General features: G+C 40.4%; 2 protein-coding genes across 23 annotated transcripts in view; both read left to right on the forward strand.

Moving 5' to 3' along the window:
* Window positions 1–12,487, forward strand: part of tnika (TRAF2 and NCK interacting kinase a) — a 66,530-nt gene extending 54,043 nt beyond the window's left edge. For 9 of the 22 annotated variants that reach the window (XM_008399191.2, XM_008399204.2, XM_008399205.2 and 6 more), the window contains 13 exons: window positions 763–831; window positions 2,384–2,490; window positions 2,662–2,764; window positions 3,329–3,478; window positions 3,585–3,681; window positions 3,778–3,948; window positions 4,082–4,225; window positions 4,325–4,459; window positions 4,679–4,779; window positions 5,203–5,352; window positions 7,937–8,096; window positions 9,026–9,165; window positions 9,521–12,487. In XM_008399191.2, coding sequence (XP_008397413.1) covers window positions 763–831; window positions 2,384–2,490; window positions 2,662–2,764; window positions 3,329–3,478; window positions 3,585–3,681; window positions 3,778–3,948; window positions 4,082–4,225; window positions 4,325–4,459; window positions 4,679–4,779; window positions 5,203–5,352; window positions 7,937–8,096; window positions 9,026–9,165; window positions 9,521–9,604 — 1,611 coding nt within the window. In that variant the 3' untranslated portion in view covers window positions 9,605–12,487. Of the gene's footprint in view, window positions 1–218; window positions 228–762; window positions 832–2,383; window positions 2,491–2,661; window positions 2,765–3,328; window positions 3,479–3,584; window positions 3,682–3,777; window positions 3,949–4,081; window positions 4,226–4,324; window positions 4,460–4,678; window positions 4,780–5,202; window positions 5,353–6,629; window positions 6,648–7,936; window positions 8,097–9,025; window positions 9,166–9,520 lie in introns of all 22 variants that reach the window. The other 13 variants (XM_008399186.2, XM_008399189.2, XM_008399192.2 and 10 more) reach the window with 3 other exon arrangements.
* A 449-nt stretch (window positions 12,488–12,936) lies between these two features.
* slc2a2 (solute carrier family 2 member 2) lies at window positions 12,937–18,608 on the forward strand. Its single transcript, XM_008399184.1, has 12 exons — window positions 12,937–13,038; window positions 13,216–13,311; window positions 14,407–14,612; window positions 14,714–14,838; window positions 14,932–15,047; window positions 15,131–15,293; window positions 15,850–15,956; window positions 16,983–17,063; window positions 17,220–17,324; window positions 17,412–17,513; window positions 17,783–17,986; window positions 18,098–18,608. Exons 1-12 carry the CDS (start codon window positions 13,024–13,026, stop codon window positions 18,287–18,289), a joined length of 1,512 nt encoding a protein of 503 aa, XP_008397406.1. The 5' UTR covers window positions 12,937–13,023; the 3' UTR covers window positions 18,290–18,608.
* The last annotated feature ends 344 nt before the right edge of the window (window positions 18,609–18,952 follow it).

Below are 18,952 nucleotides of genomic sequence, written 5' to 3' on the forward strand. Positions count from 1 at the left end.
CACACACACACACACACACACACACACACACACACACACACACACACACACACCTAAGAGAGTATATGTGGGCGGGTTCTGGAGCGAGTTGCATACATGCATGACTTGTGTGGATGCATCCAAGTTGGAGAAACGGGGGTAAAAGATGAGCTGCCGAGCACCTGAACAACCTCTGAATCTTTCTTTCCTGTTTCTTTGTTGTCGTGGTAACTGGTCAGGAGGAGCTGGTAAGCAGTTCACCTCGCCTCTGTTTGCATGATTGGTCCGATCCATCGGCTTGACCCCTTGGGTTGGTTGGCATGTGGATGATAGAGAGAGAGAGAGAGAGAGAGAGAGACAGAGAGAGAGAGAGAGACAGAGAGAGAGAGAGAGAGAGAGAGAGAGACAGAGAGAGAGAGAGAGAGAGACAGAGAGAGAGAGAGAGAGAGGGAGAGATGCTGCCCTCTTACGGAGCATCAGCCCTGAAGCCGTTGTGTGTCTCTCTCTTCTTCTTGAGCGAATAAAAGTGCTGATTGTGAAAGCTCAAGAAGTTGTGTCAAAATTAGTGAGCCAAAGTGAAATCGTTAAAATCAGCACTCTTGTTCCACACGTTTGCAGGCCTGGCTGCGTGTGGGTGACGGCACATTTATTGTCCTCCTGTCATGCTACTGAACCCTCCTGCCTTTTACCCTCTGCCTTTCTTCAGGCTTTTTGGTGAATGGTAGAGAAAAAAATGTACTAAAGGATTTTGTGTGCGTCTTCTCTTCTGTCCCTCTGTTAAAGGACTTAAGCGCACTGGCTAAGGAACTTAGAGAACTGAGGGTAGAGGAAGGAAGTCGGCCTCCGGTCAAGGTACGCCGGCGTTTTACAGAAACCGATAAGTAAAATATATTTGCAGATTTTTTTTGTTTTGTTTGTTTGTTTTAGCTTGTGATATTCTGTTGACTTTCTGCGGTTTAAAGAGAGGATTAGACCTAACAGACAGCCCAGGATTTTAAGCCATTCTGTTTTTGTTTTAATTACTTAATTGCACTTCCCTAAAATTCTGGTCAAACAAATGTAGTTGATTCCTCTGGGGTGTGCATGGATGTTGAATTCACTTTTAATTAGCAATCTATGACTTTCAGTTTCTCTCGGGCTTAAAGGTGATGACATGACAGGAAAAAGACTTTTCTGTCTCCTCAAGACTAAGATCTTACTTTTCAGCTACGCAAACACTTTGGGTGGGTTTTCAGCAGTTTAATAGAAAGTTTGTGACAAAGACATAAATAAAAAAGCTTTAATGGTGCTCTAAACACAATCAGCATTCTTCTATGCTCATCTCAGGTTTACCTTATCCCACTATTCATGCATTAAGGGCTAAATCCTATAGAAAGATGAGAGAACTGAAGACTCTGTAGTGTTTTCTTGACAGCTGAAGGTGATTATACAAAGGGCTCACAGCAGGAGTACCAATATTTGTGGCACTTATAGATTTTTTTCAGAAATTGATTCTTAATTTTTTTTTTTTTTTTCCTCACTGAATTAATGTCCTAAAATTAAAAGCTGGGTTCTCTTAAAATACATCTCTGTGAGATTATACTACTGGAATAAAAGCATAATTAGCTTTAAGGTCATTTACAAACCATTATTGGAGGTGCCAAAGAGATATAACAATCATTTGAATATATGACTTAACCTGTACACTCATTTGGAAAGATTGCCAAATGAAATGAGAATTAAGGTTGTTCTCTTATTAACTTGCACGACGACTGGGTTTGTTTTTGACACAAAAGGAGTCTTCCGTAGAGACGATGGAGGTTTTAGGGCACTTTAACATCAGATCTGCTTTACGTCTAGCGTTGCGTTCCTATAAATTAGATCGGAGGGTGCTGCTTGCTTGCCTATTTACATTATCGTTCTTCTACCAGAAGCTACATCGGTCACAAACCCGGAGGGAAAGCCCAGTCCCTGCTATAAATGATCAGCTTCACTGGTCTAAGCAAAGGAGAAATCTCTTATAGTTCATATCGTCTTTGGAAGGGATTCAAAACAGAACAAAGTTTTTTTTCTGAGGCTAAATCCAATCAGTGTAGAAAATAGGAATATGAAAAAGCATTTGAAGAAAGTAAACAGCAAAGAACTTTAATGATACAATAGCCACAGTCCCTGTAATGTAAGTGTTTAGACTTGCATCCTTTTCCTTCCAAATTTTTTGAAAACAGAAGTTTAATATAAACTTCAGCACCAAAATATATCTCCAAAAAAAACCGTTAAATGATACAGAATTGCTCACCTAAAATATATAATATTTTTATGTAGATTCTTTGTTCGTGTTTTGGTCTAATAAAGCTAACCTAATCTAAAGCACGTCGCTAGGCGACAGGGTTTCTCATTGATTTTAATTCTTGCTGTTGTGATAAAGGTCACAGACTACTCATCCTCCAGCGAAGACTCGGAAAGCAGCGACGAGGACGGGGAGGTGCTGGGGCACGACGGGACCGTTGCCGTTAGCGACATCCCCCGCATCATGTAAGCTGTCTTCTCTGGTTTAATATTTCTCTTTTTATATATATATATTTATAAAAATAACAGTTTTTGTTACTATTAAAGATTTGCATGCACGGAGTTTGCTCTGTGCCAAGTGGGCGCAGGTTCAGCAGAAATTGTTTGTAAGCGGTGGAGTGTGTGTGTGCTCTGCAGGCCGGGAGTCCAGAGCAGCTCTGAGTCGTACGGAGGGCTGGCTGAGGACGCTCTGGGAGACTCCTATGACAGCTCCAGGGACAGCACTCTGATGATGAGAGAGGTGATGAATGTGAAACCACGCAAACACACTCATTCTCAGCACTGCACACACACAAGATACACAAAGCCCTCGTAGAGTTTTATTTAGATTTTGTTTGTCACAGATCAACACAAATTAGCTCTAAATTGTACTTTTTTTAACTTTTTTATTTTATTTCTTATGTTGTACAATCTCAAACACGTGCTGCACCATTGTGTCCAAACTCACTGATTCAATACTTTGCAGAACTATATTCAGGTAAAATTTCACACAGTTGTAAAGGCACTTGGTTTCTCTGGACTTGATATTTAGGTGCATTTCAAATACGAGGTAAAGTGAGAACAAATTCACACAATAATTCTCAGGTTTGTAAGACTGTTTATATGCTGCTGCCTGTTTCTCTGCCACATACAAATCAAATAAAAAATTTTCTGTGAAAACATTGAAGGAGTTTCATACTTTTGAAAAGTAATAGTAGATGTAAAAGTATCTCAGGGTAAAAATGCGTTTGTGTTTATGCTCTCAGTTGCCGATCTACAATCTGCTCACTTAAGATTCAAACGATCATCTGCTTGTGTCACTCAGGCCGAGGAAAGGAGGAGAGGCGGTCACTCCGAAAGCAATGGTTTTGGCAATCACAGTAACCATGGCAACCTGCCCGACCTAGTGCAACAGAGCAACTCTCCCAGCTCCACACCCACCACGGCTCTGCAGGAACTGAGCGACATGGCAGAGGTCAGGCTCGAACACGTCGCCACCATCGTGTTTGTGAACACTCAGCCGTGCGTATCGCCGGTCAATATGGGCCACCGTTGACCAATCAGGTTTGGTGTCTTTGCAGTTTGGTCTGAGTGGGTCCAAAGCGTCGTTTACTCCCTTCGTGGACCCACGCGTCTATCAAACCTCCCCGAGCGAAAACGACGAGAGCTCGGCAGCAGGTAGATGAAACGCTTCGGACGTTTGCTTTCACTGCGACGACTCCGTGCCGGTCGAAATATTTCACCCTCACCTCTTGTCCGATCTTCCCGTCCCAGCCATGTTTGCCAACGAGCTGCTGAGGCAGGAGCAGGCGCGACTGAACGAAGCCAGAAAGATCTCCGTCGTCAACGTGAACCCCACGAACATCAGACCTCACAGCGACACGCCAGAGATCCGAAAGTACAAGAAGCGCTTCAACTCGGAGATCCTGTGTGCCGCGCTCTGGGGTGTGGAGGAACACGGTTTATTTTCTCCAATGCATCAACAAATCCCTCCTTTTATTTATATATATATATGTATATATGAGAGAGAGAGATGATCTTTTTTTTATTCAACCCTCTGTGTTTGTGTTGTGCTCAGGTGTGAACCTCTTGGTCGGGACGGAAAATGGTTTAATGCTGCTTGACCGAAGTGGGCAGGGCAAAGTCTACAACCTGATTACGAGACGGCGGTTTTTACAGATGGATGTGCTGGAGGGTCTGAATGTCTTAGTCACCATCTCTGGTAAATATTATGTGTTTTACCATTTCTGTGTTTCTCTAATCAACCTCTTTTCAGAAATTTACATCAGGTGTTTGCTTCGTTGTTTCTCCTCTCCCACAGGGAAAAAGAATAAGCTGCGTGTTTACTATTTGTCCTGGCTGAGGAACAGAATATTACACAACGACCCAGAAGTCGAGAAGAAACAGGGTTGGATCACTGTCGGGGAGCTGGAAGGCTGTGTGCATTATAAAGTTGGTGAGATGCTGTTTTTATTAATACAAATGCCTAGAATTTTTTCATTCATTCAATCATTCATTCAACCTATTAACCAGGTAAGGTATTAAGAATGAGTTAATATTTACAACTTGATCTGATTTTTAATCGCTAGTAATGCGTTATTTCTTTAAATTTTACGAAATGTGAAACTGGCCGTCTTTTAAAAAATGCGTATGTTCATTTTTTTCTCATTTCCAGTCAAGTATGAGAGAATCAAGTTCCTGGTGATTGCACTTAAGAACTCGGTGGAAATCTACGCCTGGGCACCAAAACCTTACCACAAGTTCATGGCCTTTAAGGTAGAGCACAAACATGTTCTAATTAATAAATACAAGGGTGGCAGCAACACACCAAGCACACAAGCTTGAAGAGATTTATCAGTCAGTTTATTTTTATATCAGATAGCTGATTTTTCTATTCATAGTACGCGTTTCACACAGGAAAGTCACTGGTGGTCCAGTGCCTAACACCTACACAGGTTACGTTTTGGCGACTCAAAGTCTATTTAAAGAACTTTCTTCATGTTCAGGGTTCTTAGCTCAGACGAATTTCTCCAGCTGAAATAACGTTGACAATAGCAACCAAGTTACTGTACTTTGACGAAAATTGCGTTGTGTTTTTGATGCCGCAAAACGTTGCGTCTTGGAGGCTGACTGTACTTTTGCTCCATCGATCAAGGTTTTCATGCCCTTTTCCTCAACTGTTCACTTCCTCTCTTTCAGTCGTTCACCGAGCTGCAGCACCGTCCTCAGCTGGTTGACCTCACAGTGGAGGAAGGCCAGAGGTTAAAGGTTATCTACGGCTCTTGTGTGGGCTTCCATGTCATCGATGTGGACTCAGGCAATCCCTACGACATCTACATCCCCTCGCATGTAAGCTTAAAATGCAGTTTCTGTGCGCTTATCTTTTTTGTCCGAGTAAATCATGTTCTCCAATGGGGAGCTTTCGACTTCTCGATGCTTCAAGTTATTCAGTATTAGCTTTAACCCCAGCGATGAAGGTCATCGGTACGAAGAAATCTTGAAACAACCTTTTTGATTGATTTACTGAGGTGCGGTAAAGGGATTGATGTCAGCTCTGCATCCGTTTTATTTTTAGTTTGGCTAAATCTGGTGCTTGGACCGACCATGTAAAGAAGACAGAGCGCACGCATTATTGAACCGATCGTATTGCAGGCCGCAAAGATAGAATTGATCCCTTTGGGGTTTTTTTATATGAACTACAACACAGCATCGGTTGTCTGAAGCAGTTTTTGCAGCAAAGCTGTTTTATTGTTTTTCACTATACAGGCAACAAGCATTAAGTTCAAAAGGAGTTCAGTTATACGCTCCATTTAGCGATGTGACGGAAACCAACCAGATCAGACCGAATGCAGATGAACGCAACCGCGTCAACCGCACTTAACTTGATAATGTTTCAGTAGAATGGAAATATTAGGGCTTCCGTTTTTTTTTAATTTACTTTATGCAAAAAGCCTTTAAATTTTCACTTTTTGTGATTTCAAAAATGGAATAAACATTTAATAAATGTATTCTATAATGGAGTATTCTACAGACTCGATTATAGAATAATCCAGTTTGGTCTGTCTATATGTTTTAGCGTATGAAATGCTGCAGTTGAAGACTCTGAAATAGTCTTTTAGCGTTACATGATTGCTAACATGTTGTTCGCCTATTTGCATCCTTGCAAATACTTACAAATAGTTTAAATTTGGTGTTTTACTCGGTTTCCGTGTCTTTCTTTCCCCAAATACCCAAAATGCTTCCAGGCAGAAGATTCAAAACTGCAGCAACAGGCAGGGCATTAAAATTTGTAAACAAAATCAGAATAAATATGAAAGAAGGCAAATACGTTTTCAGTTGTGGCTTAGAAACACACTGGGAATGAATTGAGAGAGATGCTTGGCTCTCTTGTTGGATGTCCACAACCTGATCTCGGGTAAGTGGGGAAAAAAATTTGATGGATGTCAAAGAGAGACTGCATTTATTTCAGAAGAGATCTGACTAAAGCTTTCAAAGACCCAGAACAGCTAGCGTACGCTTACCCAAACCTTTCAAGTCAACATGAATGGATGTCTGCGGTTTTCTCATTGTTTCCAACTTTTTTTTTTTTCATTTATTAATGTCCATTTTCTCTCCTTCCTCTCCAGTGTTCCAAACACATGAAGGTGACACGCTGCCCTTTAGTGTAGACCAGTAGATGTGTTTAGTAAAAGTTTCCCCGTTGAACGTAGAGCGACATCACCTGTGTCCTTGCCGTCCTCCATAGTGTAGCTATTAACGCAAAAGTTGGTCAGAAATTAACCCGTTGGAATAGATTTGTCTCATCCATGAAGCACGACACAAGGCTCTCGGAAATATTCTTACTGCCAAGCGAAATGATTAAGTTTAATCACTTGATCCTCACGTTTCAGAATTAGTCCAGTGAAATTGTTTCCAGTTGCTCAGATCATGCTTCCTGTAAGAAAACCCTTGATCTTATTTTTAATTGACTAATATTATGACACATTTGGGCAAGTTTCTTTTCCCTACTTTTGGCAGAAAAAGCAGAAGTGTGGCAGCGAGTTCAACTATGTTATGTAAAAGTGGTGCTTTATGGGTCGAGACAAGTTTTTGCTGTTCTTGTAGCAATGCAAATCTTGAGTGATCATTTTCTGCAGGCTAAAGTAACACGTCTTGCCAACATTCTGTATCTTTTTCTGTACATCTTTTGAGATATAGAAAGAGTTGAAGTTAAGGGATGAAAAAAGCACCAAGACTTCTACTTTTTCTTAATTGCAGTCTAAAAAAAAAAGTGGCATAGAAGTTTCTGACATTTTCTAAATCTTTAAACCTTCATCTCATTTGCATTTAACTTTATTTACAGAAAAGTCAGGTTGCACAATATTATATCAGAAAGAACTGTTTACAGAAGGAAAGATATTTTAAAAAATGTGGAGAAAAAGAAAAACGCTGAACCCTGTGGTACTCCGTATTTAATAGATGCACCAGCGGTGCTTCATTATGAACTCGGCTGCATGAGTTCATTACATTTTCATGGAATATGGAATATATTGGGTACAGAAATTCGACAGCATGAATTGGTATGCTGATGATACTTAGTTATTTGTAATCCATTAAGTCCAATTCAGTCAGTCAAGTGTAGAACCAGAATAACTTCAAAACATCAAGCCTAGATTACTTTTTATTTCCTGTTTATAAATTCAGACGTGACAGATTAGATAGTAATTGCCAAGAATCTCTAAATTATCTGAGGAAACATAATTGAAGCGTAACTTTTAGTTGTTCAGACGCTTGTTTTGCACTTGGCTCCTCTTTTCCAGATTACAGAATGTAGGCAGAGAAAATTAAAGATGCATTAGTATAACTTGATGTTATACTCTAACATCAAGTCAATTGTGATCAAGTTCACCACACTCCCTGAAGTCCTACGTGCTTTTGGTTGCGTTTATCTTAGATCCAGAGTCAGGTGATGCCCCATGCCATCGTTGTGCTCCCTAAGACTGATGGGATGGAGATGCTGTTGTGTTATGAGGACGAGGGGGTCTACGTCAACACGTATGGACGCATCACCAAGGACGTGGTGCTACAGTGGGGGGAGATGCCTACCTCTGTTGGTAGGTATTTCTTAAATTTACACGTGTACATGTGTTATATGAAATCTAGAAAAGTTACGGACCGCTTCGAGTGGAAGACTTCAAGCATCTTGATTGTTCGTACGTTGCTTTAGAGTGGAGATGGTGGATTTATTGATGGATTGGGGGCATCGTTTGCTGTACAGCAGGAGCTGCTCCCGATCTGTTATGGCGAAGAATGAAGTTAGTCGAAAAGCAAAGTGGCCAATCCAGGTTTCCAACTATGGTGATGAGATATGGATCATGGCATACAGAGCCACATTCATGTACAGTCATCTTCAGTAAATTAGAATATATAACCCAATCGTTTTTATTGGTCTGATGTGATATTTTAAATTTAAATGTCATGTCTTCATTGGCTTAAAGTGGAAAATCGTTACAATTAACAGAAATAAAGGCTTTCAAACACCCACTTGTGTGTAATGAATCTACATAATCTGTTTCACTTGTGATAAAGTTCCTCAAATAAATTAGCTTTTCAATAATATTTTAATTTCTTGAATTAATCTATACATGGAACGTCCACGTTTTTCATGTGGTTGTGCTCGGCCTATGACAAGTCTGTGGAATATGCTGCTAACTTTTTTTGTGCTCTGCTGCCCTCAAGTGGCAGCCAGGGACATTACACATGTTGACTAGAACCACAGATTTTCAAATTGAAGCTTTACAGGACTGAATCCACTGCTGTGTTTGACTTTACTTACTTTTTTATTTTTTTGCTTTACAACTTTTTAAATGTATGTATCTTTTCATAAAAGCTTGTTTATGAATTTGCTTTGGATTTGACCTTTGATTTCGAGGATTGCTCAAGTCGCCTCTAACTGTTGGACATAATGTTCATTGCAAACTGAAATAATTGTAATATGTTTTATTATTTAACTTAACTAAAAAAACTTTGCATCTTTTTCCAGCCTATATCCATTCGAATCAGATTATGGGCTGGGGCGAGAAAGCCATAGAGATCCGCTCCGTTGAGACGGGTCATCTGGACGGCGTGTTCATGCACAAGAGAGCCCAGAGACTTAAATTCCTGTGTGAGAGGAATGATAAGGTAATTACTACATAACATAAGCTCCTCTCAGCCATCTTTTTTTTTTCTCACTTTGCTTTTTACTTATAAGACAATTGATTACAATGTCACTTCAGTGAATACACAGCAATTCCCAGATAGAGGATTGATCCATAATAGAAAGAAACAGATATGTTTCCTGTGGTGAAACACGGTGGTGGCTGCTTCATGTTGTCAGGACAGAGAAGCTTTTATTGATTTGTATCTGTGAACATTTCATAACTTTGCAAAAACAACAAAAAAAAAACAAGTGGGCTACATTAATGCCTTTAAATGTTTTTAAAACCCAATCTAAGCTTCCTGTTTAAGTTTTTTTTTTCCTCCACCTGTTTTCCAGGTATTCTTTGCGTCGGTGCGTTCAGGAGGTAGTAGCCAGGTGTTCTTCATGACCCTCAACAGAAACTCGATGATGAACTGGTGACCTTCCTCTCTGTCCACGCTGCCTCGCCCTCCCACTGGCCAGTACGACAACCCCGTTGTTTCTCCTGCGGGCTAATGCACGACAAATGAAACAAACCCAACCGACCCGGATCGTCGCGAATGGACTTTTTTTTTGCGCTCTAAAGACAAATGCTGAATAGGAAAAAAAAAAAGAAAGAGTTCCAGAAGAGACTAAATATCCTAGATTGATCTGGGTCACGGAGAAGCCATTGTTACTTAACTGACTGGCACTGACTTTCCACATTTCCTCTTTTTTCGTCTTTTCCTTCCCTGTTGTCTCTTGGACCAGTGGATTTAAGAGTTTAGCTCTTCACACCTGCCTCCTCCTACCAATCCTATCTCCCCATCGTCCAACTGCCTTGACTTCTGTTTTCCTCTCATCCATCTAAAGTGAGCTCATCCCCAGAGAGCTCTGAAGGCCTTTGATCAAATCCGAAGATGTCACTATTGGAAAGGCAGCACCGAGACAAAGCTGATGACAGGACTGCAAATTTAGTCTGAATGTCGGTAATCAAAGCTGACAGCCTGTTGGATTTTCCCTCACATCCTCTCTCGCTTCCTCTCTGCTCCATCGTTCTGTGCTCTGACCGAACTCCCTTCTGATTTCACGATCGATCACATTTCTCCTGACAGAGGCATCGGTGCGCTCTGCTGTGAAATGGGTCGCAACAATATGCAATATGTTCTCTTTCTCCCTTTAGCATGAAATCACCGGTCCATATAGCTATCTTCTTCTGTTCCTTCTTCTTCTTCTCCTCCACTCTTCATCCCTCTCTGTACTTTTTAAACTCTGAAGGTGCTGCATCAGATTTACTGTAATCTTAAATGAACAAAAAGGGGCCTGGGCGGGAACCATTCTGTTTTCATTCTGCGGAAGATTTCGGAGTTGGTGATTCCTTAATGTTGGTGGAAACATACAGCACATCTGAGTCTTTGAAATCAGGATTGCGTGCGTGCGTGCGTGCGTGCGTGCGTGCGTGCGTGCGTGCGTGCGTGTGTGTGTGTGTGTGTGGGCGTGAGCGCGTGTGTGTGTGTGTGTGTGTGTCTCTCTCTAACTTGATACGAAAGTTTAAATCAAGCCAGAATCAAAGCCAGACGTTGATGTCAATGTCAGGCTGCAGTATTTCAATCTTTCACCCGACGCGATAAAAAAAATTAAAAATAAAAAAAACATTGAGTTTGTTTACATGCACAGATGTTACATTATTTCATAGTGTAAAGTTTATGAGTTTCTGCATCTGAGCAGAGCGCATTTAAAGAATGCAATATGCAGAATGATTTTGTGGGGAGATGGGGGAAGTTTGTTTCTTTTCCTTTTTTTAATAAGGTGGTTGTTGTTGTTGTTGTTTGGTTTTGCTTATCCTGAACTCGGCCTCAACAGGGTCTGAGCTGCTGTCCCCAACTACTGTGTGCATGTGTAAAGCATTCACTACTGAACACTGTGGGATCCTTTTAAATCGTGCTCCGCCTCCGGTTGGCTCATCTGATTTCGGCCCCTAGATATTTGTACAGTGCCGAGCATGATGTAAGCGAAACTTAAAAATGGAAGCCAAATGGGCAGAAAGGATTACTGATCACTTTTTAACTACTGTCTTGTTTTTATTGTTATTGATGTCTGTTTGTTTTTATTTACCTCCAATAGTGATTTTTACTGTTTTGGGGGGCAGTTTTTATTTTAACGTAACACATTGCTGATTACCATTTTGTCTTCACGGACAGAGATATGCATTAATAAATTTAAGTCTAATTTTCTTTTTTTTTTGGAAAGCATTTTTTTTCTCCCCAAAATATCAAGCACATCATAAGTATGGTACAGATGTTGATTTTCTTTTCTTTTTTTTTTTTCTTCTTTTTTTTTACCGATTTTACAAGATAATGCAGATAGTTCTGGAGCTGCTGGAGTAACCGGAGGATCTTTTGCCATATCTTGCATTTCGGAATAAAGTTACTCCTAAGCAGGATTTTAAATCATTATCTTGAATTGAAATTGCTTTCGAGTTTCACCATCGCATTCAGTGAGATCCTCGTATTTATACTGTGTTTATAAGATTAGCAGATTTACCTCAAAAGTGCGTCGGGTTTGCCCAGATTATTATTTTTTTTTAATTCATCTGAAATTGTCCCACATCTAACGTAATCTACTGTCCCAGAATTTGTGAGTGAAACACACTATGCATACTGAATGTACATTCGGTACACATTTATCTATTTCCACTTTAATAAGGTTAAGAATTATTTGATCACTTGGGGGGAGCACAAAGGGCATAGTATAAATTATTAAACTTTTAAAAATGTGTATTTTGGATATTGGGTTCACTGTAAGGTCTGCAAGAACCTTACAACTTTTCATTTAGACCTCTCTTTGAGTCACTTTACTCCTGCAAACAGCCGTAAATTGTTTTATAGGGTCAACAAAAGGGATGACAAGATATTAACTCAACCATAATTTTTTGAAGTGCATTTCTTTCCCCCTTTTGAAATCTTTTTAGTGTGTTGAAGGATACTTTTTTTTTTTTTAAGCATTTACACCGTAGCTGTTTTCTGTCCGGCTGCAAGCTGCATTTCGCTGATCTGAGCAGGCTGAGGTTTTAGCAATAAAGCGCCGAGCTACAGACGGTCTTCCCTGGGATGCACACGCTTTGGTCGAGCATAAGCAAAGCGCATTCATTGCATTCAAATCTCTTCTTTCAAAAACCAGAACCGCTGTAGTAGACTTTTAACTGTTCAGTTTGTTGTTTTTTGTTTTTTTTAAAATCATTTTTCAAAAGAGCATTTACTAATGTCCTGTTTTCAGGGGATTGATTTGTTTATTTTTTAAAAGCAATGATGGAAAAGAGAAATAAAAGAGACTACCATAACAGGAGCCCGTTTGCTTATTTGAGAGCATTTTTTTGTCTTAATTTTGTGTAAACATGTGTATCAGCGTCGACCCTCAGACTTTGTCCAAGCCTTAGTAATACATTAACAAAACTCCACACACGTACAAGTTTGAGCGTGTTAGCACGTGTATGCGCTCATAGAAGTTTAATGCAAGTATTAATATATACATTGGGGAAAAATAAAGTTACTATTACACAAAGTAACTACATGCAATCTGAGGTTTAGTAGATTATTATTGAAGCTCTATTTAAAATTATAACATATAGAATGTCCTAAAACCAGTGGCTAGTAAAATAATATTTTACAAACATACATATTTCTGCATGAGAGATAACATTAGACTTCCCTTTGGGGATAAGACCTATCTAGGCTGTCGATGCTCATGAACCTGAGCGTGTGTGTGTGCGTGTGTGCGTGTGTGTGTGTGTGTGTTGGTCGATTAGAGAGTGGACACTGTGTGATCAGGCATGTAGATTTCATTGATCATTACCAGCCTCAAGGGAACACTCTTGACACATCATGGAGACGGGAAAGGTACGAGAATTCTTGGGGGGGGAAATAAATTTAAAAAAAAGCTCTTTTTACGCATTTAAGACATTTATCCAAAAAAACCTGCAGGATTCTTCTAAAATTTCTACTAGTGGTTTTGTTAGGAAACATTAACTTGCTTGCTGATGCGGTTGTGAACGTGAAACTCTGCTTGGATCGCAGCAACTGACGGGTACACTGGCTGTAGCAGTGTTCACAGCAGCTCTGGGTTCCCTGCAGTACGGATACAGTCTGGGAGTCATCAATGCGCCCCAGAAGGTAACATGCACTCGCTTTCACTGAGCCAATGAACTGCTTGATTTTTGTTCACACCTTAAAGTATTTGCTCTTAAGGAAAAAAATGTAATGTGTGTGTTATTCTCAGTTACGGTGTTGCTTCGAAACGATAACAAAACCCTTAAAAAAAAAAAAAAGTATTTCAGATTTTTCATTTTTTTTCTACTAAAAGTAAGCAAGTTGATATTTTTAGTTTGTAGCAGTTTTTAAAAAATCAAAGACACAACATGTGTGTCAGATGACATAATTGTTTTTCACAAGGACATATTACACAAGTGCAGCACACCCTTATCAGTCTTCTTAAGCATTTGCAATGAAATATTAACTTAATATTTCCATGATTTGTATAAGGCCTTGCAAAAACATCTGCACTCATCTAATATTTCGCATTACACCACATTACAACCTTTAATGGGTCTTTATTGGATTTTTATGTGATGCGCCAACTCAAGGGAAGGTTTTATGGTAGAGTGTAAGGAAAGCAAAGATTTTATTGCACCGCTGCAAACTTGCAAATACATGTTCAGTCAAGCAGCGCATGATCTAGAGAAGCTGCAAAAAAGCTTTGGAGGAGCTGCAGAGATCCACGGCTCAAAGATCTTTATTTGAAGGGGGGTGAATAAGACTGACATGACACTTTCATAAATATGACATAACACCTGTCATGAACATGAATAAGCCTTCATGAATATTTATCACTGTTGTCATAAAGCGTCATTCGGTAAAATATGACACTTTTAATACAAAGTTGACGTTATTCAAAATGTCTTTGTTATGACAACTTGACATTAACCAAGAAATCATTACTGATATAAATTTGTTATAAAAGTATTACTGATTGCACTTTAAAAATTAGGTAACTTTATGTTATTAAAGGTAAAGTTTAAACAGTAATGATTTACCCCCAAGAAGTGACGTTTATAAAATTCAGAAAGGTGTTTAGTTTTAATGTGATGAAAGATGGAAAAAGGTCACTGGGATTTAAACGCTTTGCATTATTCATTTGCTTTATGCACATTTTAGAATCACCTGACCAAATACCGTGCTGCAGTTTTTTTTTTCTTTCTACGTCGCCAGGTCATTGAGAAGCACTATGCTCTGTCTTTGGGCGTATGGTCCGAGAGGTCAGCACTGCCAGAAAACATCACGGAAGGAGAAAGTCCCCCGGAGGAGCAAAAGCATCCTTCCGTGGTCATGTACTGGTCACTGTCGGTGGCCATCTTCTCCATTGGCGGCATGGTTTCCTCCTTCCTGGTGGGATTTATCGGAGACTATAAAGGAAGGTCAGAGATTTCCAAGAGTGGACGTCATGTTTACACGAAAGCTGAAACAAAGAAGAGGACAAACATTTCTCTTGTTTTTTTATTTTTTTTATGTTCTGCAGGGTGAAGGGCATGCTGATGGTCAACATTCTGGCCGTAGTGGCTGGACTGCTGATGGGTCTGTCCAGGATGTGGAAGCCCCACATCATGGTCATCACGGGCCGCGCCATCATGGGCTTCTACTGTGGTAAATCCACGCGTCTGGAATCACCTTCGCTTCACAACTAAGGCATTTATGCAGCAAAAGAAATGCTGTAATCTGTTAAAATGGGTGTTTCAGGTTTAACATCTGGATTGGTACCAATGTATATTGGAGAAATTGCACCTAAAGCTTACAGAGGAGCTCTGGGAACGTTACATCAGTTGGCCATTGTCATTGGCATCCTACTCAGCCAGGTAGGTTAAACTCTCACACAGCTACACCTGCTTGACTAAAACAGAGAGTATTTAACCCATTAATAACATGTATTTGTATGCAGGTAATAGGTTTGGATTTCGTTCTCGGTAACGATGAAATGTGGCACGTGTTGCTTGGTCTGTCCGGAGCTCCTGCGATATTACAGACCGTTTTGTTGCCGCTTTGCCCCGAGAGTCCACGCTACCTTTACATCCTGCTGGGCAAAGAGCAGGAAGCCCGGAAGAGTAAGAGCCAACACAGGCAAACACAAGCACAGTTAACTGTTTTAGTTTGGGTTTTCTCTCATGTAAGTACGACTTGCATAATATATGGTGGGGGAAATGGCAACACATTCCCCCCTGTCCTCCAAATGGAGGTCAACGGTGAGCTGCCGGTTACCTTTGCACAGAAGCGTTAAAGCAACCCAGCGAGTTTTGCCAAAAAATAAATAAAAAATCAACGCAACTTTACACCAGACTTTGTTAAATACAGCATGAAAAAAATGCAGGTCGTCGATGAAAATGAGAATTTTCTCTGGACCGACTCGCCTGGTAAAATAAACCAATCAATAAACAAAGCAAACATTTTTGCACGAGCAAAGGTTCTGCTGGGATGTGCATCAATGTTTTGTTTTCCTGGTGCAACAAAAATAACTGAAACATTTCAGTCACAGAAACTGTCATTACAGGAGAGCAACTTTTATTTAAGCAAAAGATTCCAACAGCGTTGCCTGTCACTGCATGAAACTCGTTTCTGCAGGTTTTAGATCCCGAGTGTTTTCATGCCGCACTTCTTCCTCAGGTCTGCATCGTCTAAAGGGGGCGTACGATCCTGCTCACGATCTGGAAGAAATGAGGAGAGAGAAGGAAGAAGCAGACAAAGAGCCGACTGTGTCGATCCGTTCTTTGGTAGGTCTCTCTCTCTCTCTCTCTCTCTCTCTCTCTCTCTCTCTCCCTTTCTACAGAAGTGAATGCTGTAGAGTTACACAACCATAAACCTGGTTGATTTAGAGTGCTGCTAAACCTTCAGGTTGTATGATGTTTTGTTTCACTGCAACATAAATATGATATAGCATAGAGGCCCATCTTTTTTTGGCCTCTTTTCAAAACAGGAAAAATCAAAAGAGTGTGTCCCTGCATCTAAGGTTTGATGTGAATTGACCTTCATGAATCCAGAAAGTCCATGAAAACAGGAACTGATCGTAACTCATTGCACTCAGAACAGCAGGTATGAAGCTTAAAAGCCCTGAAACTGGGGGGGGGGACTCCAAAGTTCATTGTTAGAGAATTGCAACATCAGCATTCTTCCAGCTTGAGCTTATGCAACTGTAAAAAAATTCAGTTTTAAACAAATAAATAAATAAATTAACCTATACAATAAATATTAATTTAGTGGTAATAAGCTGTGTGTTTACCGATAGTTTGTGTTTGAACTTTTGCACTTCGTCAAAGTTGTGCTGTATTAAATTACTTTTGTGGACTTTGGGTCTGGGCTGGGTTACCAAGCACTCTTCTGATTTAGCCACTGCACTTGCTATTCTCGTCTGGAATTAAACTTTGGATTTTTGGAGTTTGACCTGCATTTTTTGTTCCACCCCTGCTAGGGGCAATATAATATATGATTTTAAGATATAAATAATCAGATTATTTTATTAGGGACATCTCATGAGAAATGTATTAGAGCTCCTTTCGCCTTCAGTACTGCCTTACTTTTGGGATAAATTCGACAAAATGCTGGACATTTTCCAGCATTTTCTAGTATCTTTTGTTATATATTGCAATGCCAAACTAAACATGACAGCATTGCAAAAATGTTCCAGATTTCTGGGTAGCAACTCCATGATGTGGGTTTACCGTTCCGCCATATGCTACTACTGCTATTTTATTATATTGTATTATCTGATATGTTATTTTTGTCTCTCTTTTCTCTCTTAGATCCTCTCCTCTGTATATAGGCAGCAGCTGTTTGTTGCCCTCATGATGCACCTTTCACAGCAGCTGTCTGGCGTTAACGCAGTAAGTGTAAAAGTTTTTTTTTTTTTTACCCAATACCAAAATGTAGTGATTTAATCTGTGTAGAGGTATCAACTGAGATATTCAATAAAGTTTAGCAAACCGCTAAAATGTGACTTTGCAATGTTGGGTAATCGATTCTTTCTTTTTGCATTTCAGATCTTCTACTACTCTACAGCCATCTTCACTCAGGCTGGTGTCAGTCAGCCAGTCTATGCCACGATAGGAGTGGGGGTCATCAACACGGTCTTTACTTTGGTGTCCGTAAGTAACACGCTGACATGTGCAACACCAGCGTCACGTGTTGCGTGATTTCGTTCTGTCTGTAAGCGTGCTCTGTGTGTGTCCCAGGTCGCACTGGTGGACAGAGCCGGAAGGCGCACGCTGACTCTGGTTGGTCTGGGAGGGATGTGCTGCTGTGCTGTTGCCATGACAGTGGGTCTCAAATTCCAGGTTTGTTCGACCAAGTGGAAGAACTCCAGTCTCAGCTAAAACCGACCGCAGGGGTTTATGAGACACCGAGGCAAACGGATACACAAGCACAGACTCATTACACATAAAGATTTCACGTCTTTATTTCTTGTCATCTTGATGAAAACGGATTGCAACCTCAAGATTTAGCGTCTCTAAAGAATTGAAAATTTGTCAATCAAAATCCATTCAAGAATTGAATTTGTGCAAGCCTGAGGTGAATGGTGAAAAATCTGCTCTTTTCTCTCTAGAATGACTACTCCTGGATGAGCTACGTCAGCATGGCGGCCATCTTCATGTTTGTGAGCTTCTTTGAGGTCGGCCCCGGTCCAATTCCATGGTTCATAGTGGCTGAACTGTTCAGCCAGGGGCCTCGGCCGGCCGCCATCGCCCTCGCAGGCTGCTGCAACTGGACCAGTAACTTTATCGTTGGCATGACCTTCCCTTACATACAGGTACGGAGCCAGATCCAGTATGTGCACTGTGCTGTGAACTACCTCACATCATGTCCCACGATCAAACACCGGCTGCGTTTTCAACATATGTTTTTCTGCTTTCCTCACCAGGCTTGGATGGACTGCTACGTGTTCATCCTGTTTGCTGTGTTGCTTCTCTGTTTCACCATATTTATTTATTTCCGGGTTCCTGAGACCAAGGGCAAAACGTTCGAGGAGATTGCCGCCGTCTTCCAAAAGAAAAAGAGGATTCCCAAAGACAATGCCGAGCTGGAGCAGCTCAAATCGTCCAGCGACGCCTAAGGCAGCAGCAGCTATGGTGACTGCACGGCAGCTCGCTGCAACCCAGAGGTCAAAGAGGTCAAAACCTCTTGACCTTAATTCACATGTTATTGAGTTACAACACACTTTAAAGTGTTTTATTGGCAATGTATTGACTCAGATTAGAGCATAATAGTGGAGGGAAAAGACGGATATGATTGGTTTTACAATTTTGTTTTTCTTATCAAATAATTGTGTGACCTGCGATTGTATTCAGCCCCCTTGATTAACTCTTTGCTGAATTGTTTGCAATGCAATATTGCTGCCCTTTCTTTTTTGTAAAAATGTCTCCAGATCTGTCAGACTGGAATGACGAGCAACTTTAAAAATTTATTTTTATTAGCTTCGCGCTAACTAACTTCATGCTAGGTCTGTGTAATATGTTTTTTGTGATGTTAGTTCTTCACTATTGATCTCTAGGAAACCTCATAGGCCTTCCTGATAACAGTTTAAATTATAGATATTTATTGATTAAGTGACTTTTATTTAGGTGTTTTAAAGTAAATGGGGCTGAATGCAAATGCAAACAAAACTTTTTTACATGTTTATAGTAGCACTGTGTACCGTTTTACTACCACGTCACCGTTGAGCACTACTTTGTGTCGCCCTATCTCATAAAATCCCAGTTAGGTAAAAGTTTGTGTT

The sequence above is a fragment of the Poecilia reticulata genome, linkage group LG22 (genome assembly GCF_000633615.1).
Source record: "Poecilia reticulata strain Guanapo linkage group LG22, Guppy_female_1.0+MT, whole genome shotgun sequence".
Lineage (NCBI taxonomy): Eukaryota > Metazoa > Chordata > Actinopteri > Cyprinodontiformes > Poeciliidae > Poecilia > Poecilia reticulata.

Coding starts and splice junctions, on each gene's coding strand:
- slc2a2 (XM_008399184.1), top strand. Junction 15,957..16,982: donor CTGTGTCGATCCGTTCTTTG/GTAGGTCTCTCT, acceptor TTTCTCTCTTAG/ATCCTCTCCTCTGTATATAG. Junction 17,514..17,782: donor CAGTGGGTCTCAAATTCCAG/GTTTGTTCGACC, acceptor TTTTCTCTCTAG/AATGACTACTCCTGGATGAG.